This window comes from Lethenteron reissneri, chromosome 35 (genome assembly GCF_015708825.2).
Source record: "Lethenteron reissneri isolate LAM-NWPU_2019-01 chromosome 35, ASM1570882v1, whole genome shotgun sequence".
Taxonomy (NCBI): domain Eukaryota; kingdom Metazoa; phylum Chordata; class Hyperoartia; order Petromyzontiformes; family Petromyzontidae; genus Lethenteron; species Lethenteron reissneri.
In genome coordinates, this window is record NC_083813.1 from 13467650 (window position 1) to 13480235 (window position 12586).

The 12586-nt window shown below is 59.2% G+C and overlaps 1 protein-coding gene across 5 annotated transcripts in view; it reads right to left on the minus strand.

The window, feature by feature from the left end:
* The window catches only part of LOC133350978 (engulfment and cell motility protein 1-like), a 37105-nt gene extending 24561 nt beyond the window's left edge, over positions 1 to 12544 (minus strand). For 3 of the 5 annotated variants that reach the window (XM_061565847.1, XM_061565844.1, XM_061565846.1), the window contains exons 1-7: positions 12405 to 12544; positions 5088 to 5509; positions 4120 to 4160; positions 3152 to 3224; positions 1765 to 1815; positions 1161 to 1324; positions 629 to 664 (exon numbers count right to left, since the gene is read on the minus strand). In XM_061565847.1, coding sequence (XP_061421831.1) covers positions 629 to 664; positions 1161 to 1324; positions 1765 to 1815; positions 3152 to 3224; positions 4120 to 4160; positions 5088 to 5165 — 443 coding nt within the window. In that variant the 5' untranslated portion in view covers positions 5166 to 5509; positions 12405 to 12544. The remainder of the gene's footprint in view (positions 1 to 628; positions 665 to 1160; positions 1325 to 1764; positions 1816 to 3151; positions 3225 to 4119; positions 4161 to 5087; positions 5510 to 12404) is intronic. The other 2 variants (XM_061565848.1, XM_061565845.1) reach the window with 1 other exon arrangement.
* Between the last annotated feature and the right edge of the window lie 42 nt (positions 12545 to 12586).

The following is a 12586-nucleotide window of genomic DNA, read 5'->3' on the forward strand; positions in this document are numbered from 1 at the left end:
TCTAGACCGGTTTTGACTTTGAGTGTCACGTCAGGCTTGCTCGAGCCGATGCTGGTGATCTGCCAGATGTTGCGGGCAAGGACCCCCTCCGCTAGACATGGGTTCGACATACACATACGTGCGTCTAAAGTGCACAGAGCAATGGTGGCTATCTTGCACGTGGTTGTTTTGCTGGCAGCCGATTAACTAGTAGAGTGGCAGTGATGACATCATCCCAACCGCTGCCATGCCGACTATGTTGCCATCTCACCAGGGCAGCCGCTTCCCACATGGATTTGCGTGCGATTTTTTCTTTCATTGCATTTCAGATCCCGCTGCAACCACCAGCCATTGAACCTGCGGAACATCTCACGAGCATTTTCTGTACTTGGGCCCCGATGTCAGCAGGGCCGTGTTAGGGGTCGGGTCGGCGAGCAGAGGTCGTGTTACGGGTTAGGTCGTAGGCCAAGTCGGGGTCGTCGACGCGACGCACGAGCCCGACTGACAGAGGTCGCGCGTTCAGCAGGCACGGCGGCGAAGTGGCCAGGCGTGGAGACTGCAGAAGAGGAGGAGGAAGAGTTAGAGCGAGACGTGTGGAGAGTTAGTCTCGAGACGAGGTGGGGGGGCGGGGGGGTGGGCAGTCCCTTACCACGCCTTCATCATCTTCTGCAGTTTCACATAGCGTCTGCAAAACGTCAACACTGCGCATGTCACAGCATCCCGCACGCCGCTCCACAACAAACGCACTCGCAGATCGTGCCGAGTGCGTGCGCGTATTTTTGCGTGTATCTGTGAATGGTGTGGGTGCACTCATTTACCTACTCACTCACTCTAACATCACACACAAGACGAGGATCCCCGTGTAGTCTAAACAGACTGTCGGGGCAAGTGTTGCCAGCGAGCGCCTATAAAGCCCGGCACGGCACACGAGGGGGTGGGTGGCCAACACCACGCCCGGCCGCCTTTGTCTCCCTCGTGGCGTTGTTTAAGCATTGCACCAGGTCCTCATTTGAGGCCGAGTCGACCTTGGGGAGACCCGGGACCAGTTCAGATAACCGTTATCGGCGTCGGCCATGAATAGGAATCGAACTCGGGTCGCCGTGTCCGTAACGCGGCGCGCTAACCGCTGCACCGCCGCTCCTCCGGCCCCACGCGCACCGACCAGGCGAGCGCTCACTCACTCGACATCCACCATCTGCGTGAGAGCGGCGATGCCGTCGCGGGCGATGAACTCGCGGGCGAAGGAGGGGTCGGCGGCCAGCTTGGCGAGGCTCTTCACGGCCTCCAGCTTCGCCTCCATGCTGGTGGAGAGCAGCTTCTCGTGCAGCTCCCGCGCCATGCGCTCCTAGGCAAGGCCACGCAGATTAAGGTCCCCGTCGTGGCCTACGCAGGCCGCCGGGGCGAGTGCCGTGTGCGGGCACCTGCGAAGGCCGGAACGGCGCATGAGGTGGTGGCGTGCGGCTAGCGCCACGCTTTTGTTTTCCTAATGCTAATGTTTACACGCAGCACCAGGTACTCATCTCAAGTTAAAACAACCTACGGGAGAGGCCAAGGACCGGTTATTGGAGCTGTAATTGAATTTGAGTTGCTGAGTTCATAGTGTAGTGCAGTGTGCCAACCACAACACTTGTTACAGCACACACACACACACACACACTCGCCCACACCACACAGCGCACCACCGCACACACACACTCGCCCACACCACACACACACTCGCCCACACCACACACACACACACTCGCCCACACCACCCAGCGCACCGCCACACACGCGGTAGCGTACCTGTGACACGGCGAGCTTGAGAATCGCTCCATTCTTGACGTCGTTGCGATTCTGGGAGGCGAGACACGATGGCGCACGGTCACGGAGGAAATTAAGCCGCCACGCTCTGCAGGGTTCACGACTCACGGAGACGAGAGCCGCTATGGGAATGTGCCATTCCCCCCAGGCGGGCCCAGCCTGCTCCGGTCCCCCCATAAGACCGCGGGCTGTGGGGCGGAGGGAGATTTCATCGTCAACTGGCCTCAGGGCAGGGGACCTACGATTCTGGAGCCACAGGAATCTGAACCACCGCAGCCACGCCGCCCCCTCCTCCCCCCGAGCCCCCCAGGTCCCGTGACCCGTGCCACCAAACGCGACCCACGTGTGCATCTGCCGGCCACATGTGCGGCTCCCGCACAGAGGGTGGTGGGAGAGCTGGAGGAGAGAGCTAAGGGAGATGGAGGAGAGGGCTTCGAGAGAAGGAGGAGCTGGAGGAGAGAGCTAAGGGAGGAGGAGGAGCTGGGAGGGAGAGCTGGGGTGAGTTGTGGCACTTGGGAGATGCAACAGGGAAGGGCCACAAGTGCATACGGGGGAACAGTCCAACCCACGATCATGACGATTACGATTATGATGGTGATGGCAATGATGACGATTGCAATGATGAAGGTGGTGGTAACGAGGGCCCTTTGCAGAGTGTCCGCACCGCGTCACACCTCGCTCACGCTCGCTCAGCCGCGTTGTTTCCCTGTGACCTGGTGAGCAAAAAATGGTCTACGTGGAAGGAGGAACATCTGTGCCAGCTAGAAACATTCTGAGTTGGCTGGGGCATGTAGCCCGCATCCCCAGCCACCGCATGCCCAAGCAGCTTCTGTTTGGCCGAATAGAGGAGGCTAAATGGGCATGGTACACACTAGAGAAGAGATGGACTGATGTGGTTTAGAATGATGTGGAGCTGATTGGACTTGCCAATTACCGGTACCAGCGGTGTCCAGATCGGCCTCAATGGAGGAGGCTCATGAAGGATGATACAGGGCCCTGGGAGGCAGTCGCCCTCCAATAACAAAATAATGCAGAGAAACGATGCACCTGGGTCTGTCCCGTGACCCCCTGCCAGTGAGTCTTTGACAACTCACGTGGTCTCAAAGTGCACCTAGCCTGGCACAAGCACTGTGGTGACATAACTGCTGCTTCGTGGCGAATGGCAGCCATTGTTGATGTTGTTGGGGAGCTGCGGGGAGCTGGAGGCGATGTCACAAACAGCTGCGACAGTGGGCACAGAAGAGAATGAACCTCACGTTGCCATCACGACCGCCGGGGACCGTGGACAGGGGTTAGACTCGGGGTCATTGGGTCGGGGTTCGACTCGGGGTTCGACTCGGGGTCATTGGGTCGGGGCGACGGTCAGCACCTTCTCTGTTATGTAGAACTCCGTGCCGTCTCCGTACTGCAGCGTGAACTGCGCCGGGTCCGGCAGCTTCCATCTGCAAGGCCGGTGGAAGGGGGGGGGGAGTGACCTCTTGGCGCCCGGCACACCGCGTCCCGTATCCTCTCTCACGCTGCGAGTCGCACGCCCGCTCCGCTCTCCCACAGCAGCCAGGAAATATCCGGCGAGAAAACGGCAGTGGCCCAGCGGCGGCGACGGAGCGCGGCGCCTGCCACCGCTGGCACGCGCTCGCCCCGCGGGCCCGCAAACAAGCGTGCCATTATTCACTCTGCCCGGCACGGCCCCACCCACTCACCCCCCCGGGGGGCCCCTACCCCACCCAGGGAAACAAATGCCATGGGATGTGAAAAGAGCGCGAATTAAGATGTCCGCACATTGAGCGGATGCAGCGGCACAGTGAGCGGTGTGTGTGTCTGTGTGTGTGTCTGTGTGTGTGTCTGTGTGTGTCTGTGTGTGTGTCTGTGTGTGTGTCTGTGTGTGTGTCTGTGTGTGTGTCTGTGTGTGTGTCGGTGTGTGCGTCGGTGTGTCTGTGTGTGTGGAGTGTATATAGTGAGTATGTGGTGTGTATGTGTGTGGGGAGTGTCTGGTGCATGAGCGGTGGGATGGAGTGAGGGGATGAGGGGGAGGAACAAGAGCACTGTCTTCAGTGCCAGAATCACGGGGAGCAGCGTCCGTGTCACCCTCCTGTCTCCGTGTCACCCGTGTCTCTCCGTGTCACCCGCGTCTCCCCGTGTCACCCGCGTCTCCCCGTGTCACCCGCGTCTCCCCGTGTCACCCGCGTCTACCCGTGTCACCCTCCTGTCTCCGTGTCACCCGCGTCTCCCCGTGTCACCCGCGTCTACCCGTGTCACCCTCCTGTCTCCTTGTCACCCGCGTCTCCCCGTGTCGCCCGCGTCTCCCCGTGTCACCCGCGTGTCCCCCGTGCAACTTACGTTTCGCACACCTCCTGCACGATGGCGCTCAGCGGCTTCTTCTGTAACAGAGAAGCGCGTATCAGTGTCCCGCACAGCCTGGCTCACACACCTCATCATCGTCCTCGCCGCCATCATTCCCACTGCTGGTTGAAGATCTCCCCAAGACACCATCTCTCACGACGGTCTTGCGACGTAACGATCCATCCGGTTCGCCCTCCCCGCTCCATCCACGTCAGCGGACATAATCATCTCCCGCCTTGGGCTGCCATTCCGTCACTAACCCCGACCGCCGGCCGGCACCCGTCGTCGTCGTCATTGTTGTTGTCGCCGAGTGACTAAACCGTGGCGTCTCCAAGCCGGCATCAGGGCCACCGACCTCGTGGTCTCTGGCACGCCGCTGGCGTTCGCCGCCGAAGGCCTCGCCGTGCCCACACTACGAGCTTCACTCCTGCGCCGTGGAGCCGCTCACTGCGGTCGCCACTGAATTGCGTTCCGCGGCACGCCCTGACGACGCGACTCTCCTGGGCGCCAGCGGTAGTCGCGAGTTTGGCTTCCCGTTGCGCGGGAGTTGAGCGTCGTCATGTTTTTACGCTCCACTGGCCTCCCGGTAAGAGCCGAGTTCGCTTCAGATCTCCACCTACGGCTCACTCGAGGCAAGCGGCCAAACGGCCTTCCAACCGCGGCGACGTTACATTCCCACGACGCTCGGAACACGCACACTCTCGGTCGCACGACGGACCGGCAGCCCGAATGCTATCGTTGCGTGGGGTTACGTCGAGTTGGAGCAAGAATACGAGCGTGTTTAATGGGTGGCTGAGCCACTAATTTTAAACTGAATCATTACATTTTTAATGTCACGTCACAACTATGTTGTCAGGAAATAATGTTTTAAAAACAGGAAACCGATGCATTTCCGAACGGACGTCACGACCATTGCGCATCTCATCTCGTCCGATGCACCGCGCCGCGCCGTGCGGGCGCGTCACCTGGTCGATCTCGATGAAGAGCGGGAACTGGTCGAGGTACTGGATGGCGACCTTCACCACGTCCTGCGGGGGAGGCATCGCCACGGCGACGCAGCCAGGCCGGCGGGCAGAAAGATGGACAGAGGGCGACAGAGAGACAGAACTACAGAGACAGAGAGGGAGCGAGGCGAAAATTGAGGGGTGGCGGGAAAAAGATCGAGGGAGAAGACAGAGAGAAAGCCGAAGAGGCAGAGAGAACGAGACAATGACAGAGAGACAAAGAGGGAAACGGAAAAAAGAGGGAGTCACAGTGAAACGGACAGAGAGAGAGAGAGAGAAGCCGGGGGGCCGGGAGGCGGGGACCCGGAGTGGGGGTGGCGCTGGAGTGAGGAGAGCGACGAGGGGGCGGCGAAGTCACGCGGAGGACCTCGATGCCTTGGCCCCTGCCGAGGAGGAGGAAGAGGAGGAAGAGGAGGAGGAGGGGAATGATGACACAGTTTTACTTATCGCGCCGCACATCACTCCGCGGCGCGTCCTCCATCCCCGCCCAACGCCTCCAACTCTCACACCTGGAATTCTTTAAGTGTGACTGAGATGCAGCAGCAACAGCAGCAGCCGCGCATAAACTTTCACAAATGCGTGAAATTGGCGACGGACAAAAACAGGTCGCCTCCAATCGTAGAGACGCGGGGACGCGGCGTAGCTCATTCACGCGCGTGCTGCGTCTTCAGGGTTCTGCGTCTCGCGGTCGCGCTGGGATGGCATGCGCTGCGACAGGACCGGTGGTGGTGGAGGTTCAGTTTTGTAACGAGCTTCAAAGGACGCGAGGCCCAGACAGTGCGGGCCGCACTTCCGCATACTGACGAGGCCACAGCGGCCCAACGACACGCACAGCGTCCGGCTGCGTGGATACACACGTGTACACACACGGCTACAGCCACACCGTCTCAACAACACATACGCACGCGTCTAGACAGGCAGGCTACAGCTGCACATGCAGCCACGTGCACATACCCACACGTGCGTGCATACACACACACGCGCGCAACCGTGCAAACACACAGCACATGCACACGCACAAAAACAGATGCCCACACCACACCCACACGCGCATGATCGTTGAGGGGAGTGCGGACACAAGCGGAGGCAGAGACACAGGCGGCACGGTCACACAGCACCCAGTGAGCGCCACAGCGAGATTGCTGCTACAGGCATTGTGCTCCGCACGCACGCGGATGGCGGTAGTGGTGGCGATGGTGGCGATGATGATGAAGGTGCCGCCGATGATTGTGAACATTACGGCGATGTCGATACCGACGATGATAATCGTGACCACGTCGATGTCGATGATCGAGGTGACAATGTGATGATCGTGATGATGAGGACGATGTTGGCGATGCCGGGCTCACAGGCGGCAGGCCACGTCGTTGCCGGAGCGACCGTGTGGAGGCCACAGCGGCCGCCGCTCCACCCAGTTTCCGCGTTTCCACGTGAACCCTCCCACTGGTGCAGCAGCAGCAGCAGCTCGTTACCTTGGCAACAGCAAGCCGCCTAATCACCGAGCGGCACGCGCCGCCTGCACCGGGGAGCCGCTTGCCGCCACTACGGCAAACTATCACCACTACCACCTATACCGCAACTACCACCGCGACCGTGGGCACCACCACCATAACAATGAACTGCCACCACCACCAGCACCACCACTACCACCAGCATCACGACCACTGCCATCATCACTGCCTTTACCATCACTGCTGCATTCACCAACACCACCGCTGTGGTGAACAGCCATTAATTACTGCCACCAGCATTGCCACCACCACTACCACAGGGTGGGTGGTTATGTGTGTGGTTGAGTGGGTGGGTGGTTGATTTGTTGGTTGGCTGGGTGGGGGCAACTGCTGGACACTGCCGACATTGGTTGTGGCTCGCACCCAGCAGCGGTGGGCACCGGGAGAGGACTCCGCCACCACCGGGCAATGGTGCCCTGAGGTGCCCAGCAATCTCCTCCTAAATTGCGGCCATCGCACGTTCGGCCCAATATCAGCTCCGCACCGAAAACCAATTCAGGCGTATTGCGTGGCCGCCCGACTCCAGGACCGGCTCAACTGCCCGGTGGTCACTGGAAGGGCGAGCAGCGAATCGAAAGGGCCCGAGGGCCAGGACGGCAAGGCCTGCATCGCCCGTGTGGAGACGCTCATCTCGGCAGAGTCGTGGCGGGGACCGGGCAGGCCCGAGAGGAGCCACACGACGGGCCGGGCGAGCGGGAAACTCCTCGAGGCGCCCGGAGGCTTTCAGATGCAAACGAGGAGCGCCGGAGGTGACGGCTCAAGGCGCGGGTCCCACGGCCGCCCCCCCCCCCCCATTCATCGCCGTGCCCCCACTCTCGGGGCACAGGGAGAGAGAGCGAGAGAGTGATCGTCTTTCCGCTCACACGCACACAGCCACATAAAACCACTTACGCAATCACACGGGCACGCATACTAAACGACTTACAGCCACCTACACAGTCGCACATACACAAAACTACCCAAACACAGAGCCACAAAGATCCCCCCGTATAGCTTTTACGGACTGTTGCAGCAAGTGCTGTTAGCGAGCACCTATGAAGGCCGGGTGTGGGTGGCCAGCACCATGTCCCGCCTTTGTTTCCTCACTCTTCATGTTTACACACCTCACCAGAGACACTGCCACTCACTCACATGAGCGGGTGTATTTGTTTTGTAGAGACATGTTGTAAGTCAATCATGGACTGGGTGTCTTTGCGGGTGTATGGGTTCCCTTTGTGAGTCTGTGGATCTCTATGTAAGTCTATGGGTCTCAGTGGTGGAGCATGGTTGGCACGGGCCCTGGTGCCAGAAATGAAATGGGGCCTCCAATGTCCAATTTCTCCCCGCTTATCGTAGGCTGGCACCTGAGCACAGGGTCCTCTGTGCAGCTGCACTGCCTGGACACTCAACAACCACACCACTGCCTGGACACTCGGCACCCTCGCCAGGGAGCGCAGGTAAACGGTGAACACCTCCACACGGCGAGTGTTTGGGCTGAGAGGCGTGTAGTGGGCCTCTTCAGGCCCAGAGAAATGCAGTGCTCAGACTGTGGCACGGGGAGGGAGGGCACGAGGGGACAGGGACCTCAAACGAGCAGCAGGGGTCAGGTCCGTGCTGAGGCCCCCACATCAAAGGGAACGCCCTCTCCTTCACGACCTCACGACCCTACGCCAAATCCCACTCAACCACGGGGAGTGAAGCATGCGTTTTCCTCTCTCCCCGCTCTCCCCCAGGCATTCTCTCCCCGCTCTCTCTCCTCATCTTGGAGAGTGAATCACTCCCGCCCAAGAGGAAGCGAGACGCGCAAGCGCCCGTGGCAGGAAGTCACGAGGCCCCGGACGAGAAACCGAGGAAGCAGCGGCTGCTCGAGATAAGGATGTGCGCAGGGGGTAGGGGAGCAGCACATACCACCCCACCACCACGCCCCATCTGTGGCTCAGAGCCCACACCACCACCACGCCGCACCTGTGGCTCAGAGCCCACACCACCACCACCACGCCGCACCGGTGGCTCAGAGCCCACACCACCACCACCACGCCGCACCGGTGGCTCAGAGCCCACACCACCACCACGCCCCACCGGTGGCTCAGAGCCCACACCACCACCCCCACGCCGCACCGGTGGCTCAGAGCCCACACCACCACCACGCCCCACCGGTGGCTCAGAGCACACACCACCACCACCACCACACCCCACCGGTGGCTCAGAGCCCACACCACACCATAACCCACCAGCAGTGGCTTCTAGACCACAACACGACTCCTCACACCCAGCACGCGCCACACCTCACTGGTAACTCAGAGCTCACAGCACAACCATCTCCATTTAACCACAACCACCATAACTCAACCACAGCCATCTTCACTCAACCGCAACCACCATCACTCAACCACCCCACCCCACCCCGCCCAGCAGCGTCTCGCCAGCCCCCCAGCACACACGCCGCAGGCCCCCCCCCCCCCAGCACACACGCCGCAGGCCCCCCCCCCAGCACACACGCCGCAGGCCCCCCCTCCCCCCAGCTGTCATCATACCCAGCGGCTGGGGCTTCCAGGTGGCCAGGGCATAACAGTTCGGCTCGGATCCTTGAATCCATCTTTGCAGAAATTTGAGTGTCAAATACTAGAATGAGTGGTGGGCTTTCTCTGATTGTTTTCATTCTGTAGGAAGCCAAACTGTCATTAATTAGAATGATTCTGCATTTTAACCAGGAAAGCCTCAAGACTCGGTGGGCCCTGGCAAGTTCTCGCAGGAGGGGGTGATTTTGCTGCTACGTGAAATCCCAATTGAGTAATTTGCAGATATTTCAGCATTAGGATGTTTGACCAATAGGGTTACACTGTGTGTGTCTTTAGCAATGGGAGGATGAAACACAAACATAACAGGGGGAGGACATACAAACTCCAACAACAACAGATGCCATTCGCCACTAAGTGGCAGTGACATCACCCCAACGCTTGTGCCAGGCTAGGTGTACTTTGAGACCACATGCAATGTCGAAGGCTCGCTGACAGGTTGGCTGAGATGACCGGCAGATGTACCACCTGTGCTCCCTACTGTGCAAACTTGCTGCATTTTATACACCCGGCGCTCCCCTTATTGTTGTGAGCGTCGCACCTCTGCTGTTGTTGGGTGACTGCCGCGAACTGCCCAGTAGCAGCGCCCTCCATGGTCATGGGAGGCAACATGACCCAACCAATTCAACCTCACCTGCCGAAGGAGCTCACTGATACGACTGTGTTCAAAGCATCCAAGGATGTGTGAGCTCCTCACACAATCGAGTCCCGTTAAACCCAGAATGGTTTGTAGGCAGGTCAGCCGAAATGTTTCTAAACGGCGCAAATGTTCCTACATTGAGATCCACGTTTCGCAGGTATAGAGAAGAGAGGGCATAAACTGTGGCCGAAAAGACCAGAAGCTTCGTATGGAGCGACAGGCCAGGTCGGTTCAACACAGCAATGTGGAATGCAAGCTCCACACACTCACTCTCGCTCTTACTAATTCACACTCTCGAGTCGATAGAACAGGGAGAGAACATACAAACTCCACACTGCCTGAATGGAATTCATGGCCAGACATATCAAGGGAGCGGGGAGAGACCTCCTGAGCGAGATTCCTGAGACTCGCCGGGGCTCTGCCGGTTCGCGGTAACAGCGGACTCGGGCGCGTGTGAACCCCAGAGCGCTGTCACTGAAGAAGGCGGCGCAGCAACAACAACAGCAACAACAGCAACAACAACAACAACAGCAGCAACCCGCAGGGCCCAGCTGTTGGGCGCTGCTGGGGTCAGTGCCCGGTCCCTGCCTCACTGCACCCGTCACGGCGCAGAGTGAAGCAGTATCACCAAATAATGTACTGCGTGTGTGTACTGTGTGTGTACTGTGGATGTGTACTGTGTGTGTGTACTGTGTGTGTGTACTGTGTGTGTGTACTTTGCGTATTGTCACGTGTACGCTGCGTGTGTATTGTCACGTGTACGCTGCGTGTGTACTGTGTGTGTATTGTCACATGTACGCTGCGTGTGTACTGTGTGTGTACTGTGTGTGTACTGTGTGTATTGTCACGTGTACGCTGCGTGTGTACTGTGTGTGTACTGTGTATTGTCACGTGTACGCTGCGTGTGTATTGTGTGTGTACTGTGTGTGTACTGTGTGTGTATTGTCACGTGTACGCTGCGTGTGTACTGCGCCGTCAGGAGCAGCAGCAGCAGCAATGCAAGCCCGCGACCTCCGCCCTGCGGGTGTTTGCTCCCGCACGGGAAGGACACCAGGAGGAGAGAGCGGCGGCATGCGGCTAACACCGCAGCAGCAGCAGCAGCAGCACATCGCCACTTACCCACAGCCCCCCATCACTACCCGTGCCGGCGTTATGGGCACCATCACCAAAATAATAACAAAACACCGATTGCGACCACCAACCCTCACCATCCCATCGTCACCACCATAACCACGATAAAAACGTTACTGTCGCAACCACCATCGATCATCAACTACCATAATCATCAGAAGAACCACTCCGACCACAACCACCAGCACCGCTAGCACCGCCGTGACCACGGCCACTTCATCACCACCATCATCGTGAGCGCCAAGAGTCCAGCGGGGTCGACACCACCATCATCACAGTAATCCACAATCACCACCATCACCACCACCATCATCACAATAATCCCCACCATCACCACCATCAATCACCACAATCACCACCATCACCACCATCAATCACCACCATCACCACCATCAATCACCACCATCACCACCACAATCATCACCATCACCACCACAATCACCACCATCACCACCACCATCACCACCACAACCACAATCACCACCACCACAATCACCACCACCACAATCACAATCACCACCACCACAACCACCACCACCACAATCACCACCACAACCACCACCAATCACCACCACCACAATCACCACCACAATCACCACCACCATCACTACTACCACCACAACCACCACCACCACAACCACCACCACCACAATCACCACCATCACTACTACCACCACCACCACAACCACCACTACTACCACCATCACTACTACCACCACCACAACCACCACCACCACCACCAAAATCACCACAACCAACAACAACACAACCACCACCACCACAATCACCACGACCACCACCACAACCACCACCACCACAACCACCACCACAATCACCACCATCACTACTACCACCATCACTACTACCACCACCACCACAACCACCACCAGCACAACCACCACGACCACCACAACCACCACCATCACTACTACCACCACCACCACCACAATCACCACCACCATCACCACCAAAATCACCACCACCACAACCACCACGACCACCACCACAACCACCACCACCACAACCACAACCACCACCACCACAACCACCACAACCACCACCACCACAACCACCACCACCACAATCACCACAACCACCACCACCACCACAACCACCACCACCACCACAACCACCACAATCACAATCACCACCACCACAACCACCACCACCACCACAACCACCACCACCACCACCACAACCACCACCACCACCACCACAACCACCACAATCACCACAACCACCACCACCACAACCACCACCACCACCACAACCACCACCACCACCATCACCAGGCGCTCGAGTTCCGCGCCGCCCGTGGGCAGCGCCGGGAGCGCTCTGCGGGGATGGAGACCCCGAAGGGTTGACCCCTGGGGAGCTGCAGGGACGCGGGTCGGGGCGATTGACCGAAGAGCAGGAGAGACAGACAGCGGCACCCTCTCACCTGCAGTGGGGTCCAGCCGGAACGTCGCCTCCTCCTCCTCCAACTCGTCGTCGTCGTCTCCCCGCTGCCTCCTCCCCCCGCGCCCTGCAGCCCCCCCCCTCACTCCGGGGGGCCCCGCCCCTCGTTTCCTACCCTCCAGTCACGTGCGAGTCACGTGACGTGGAAAGAGGAAATGCGCGGAG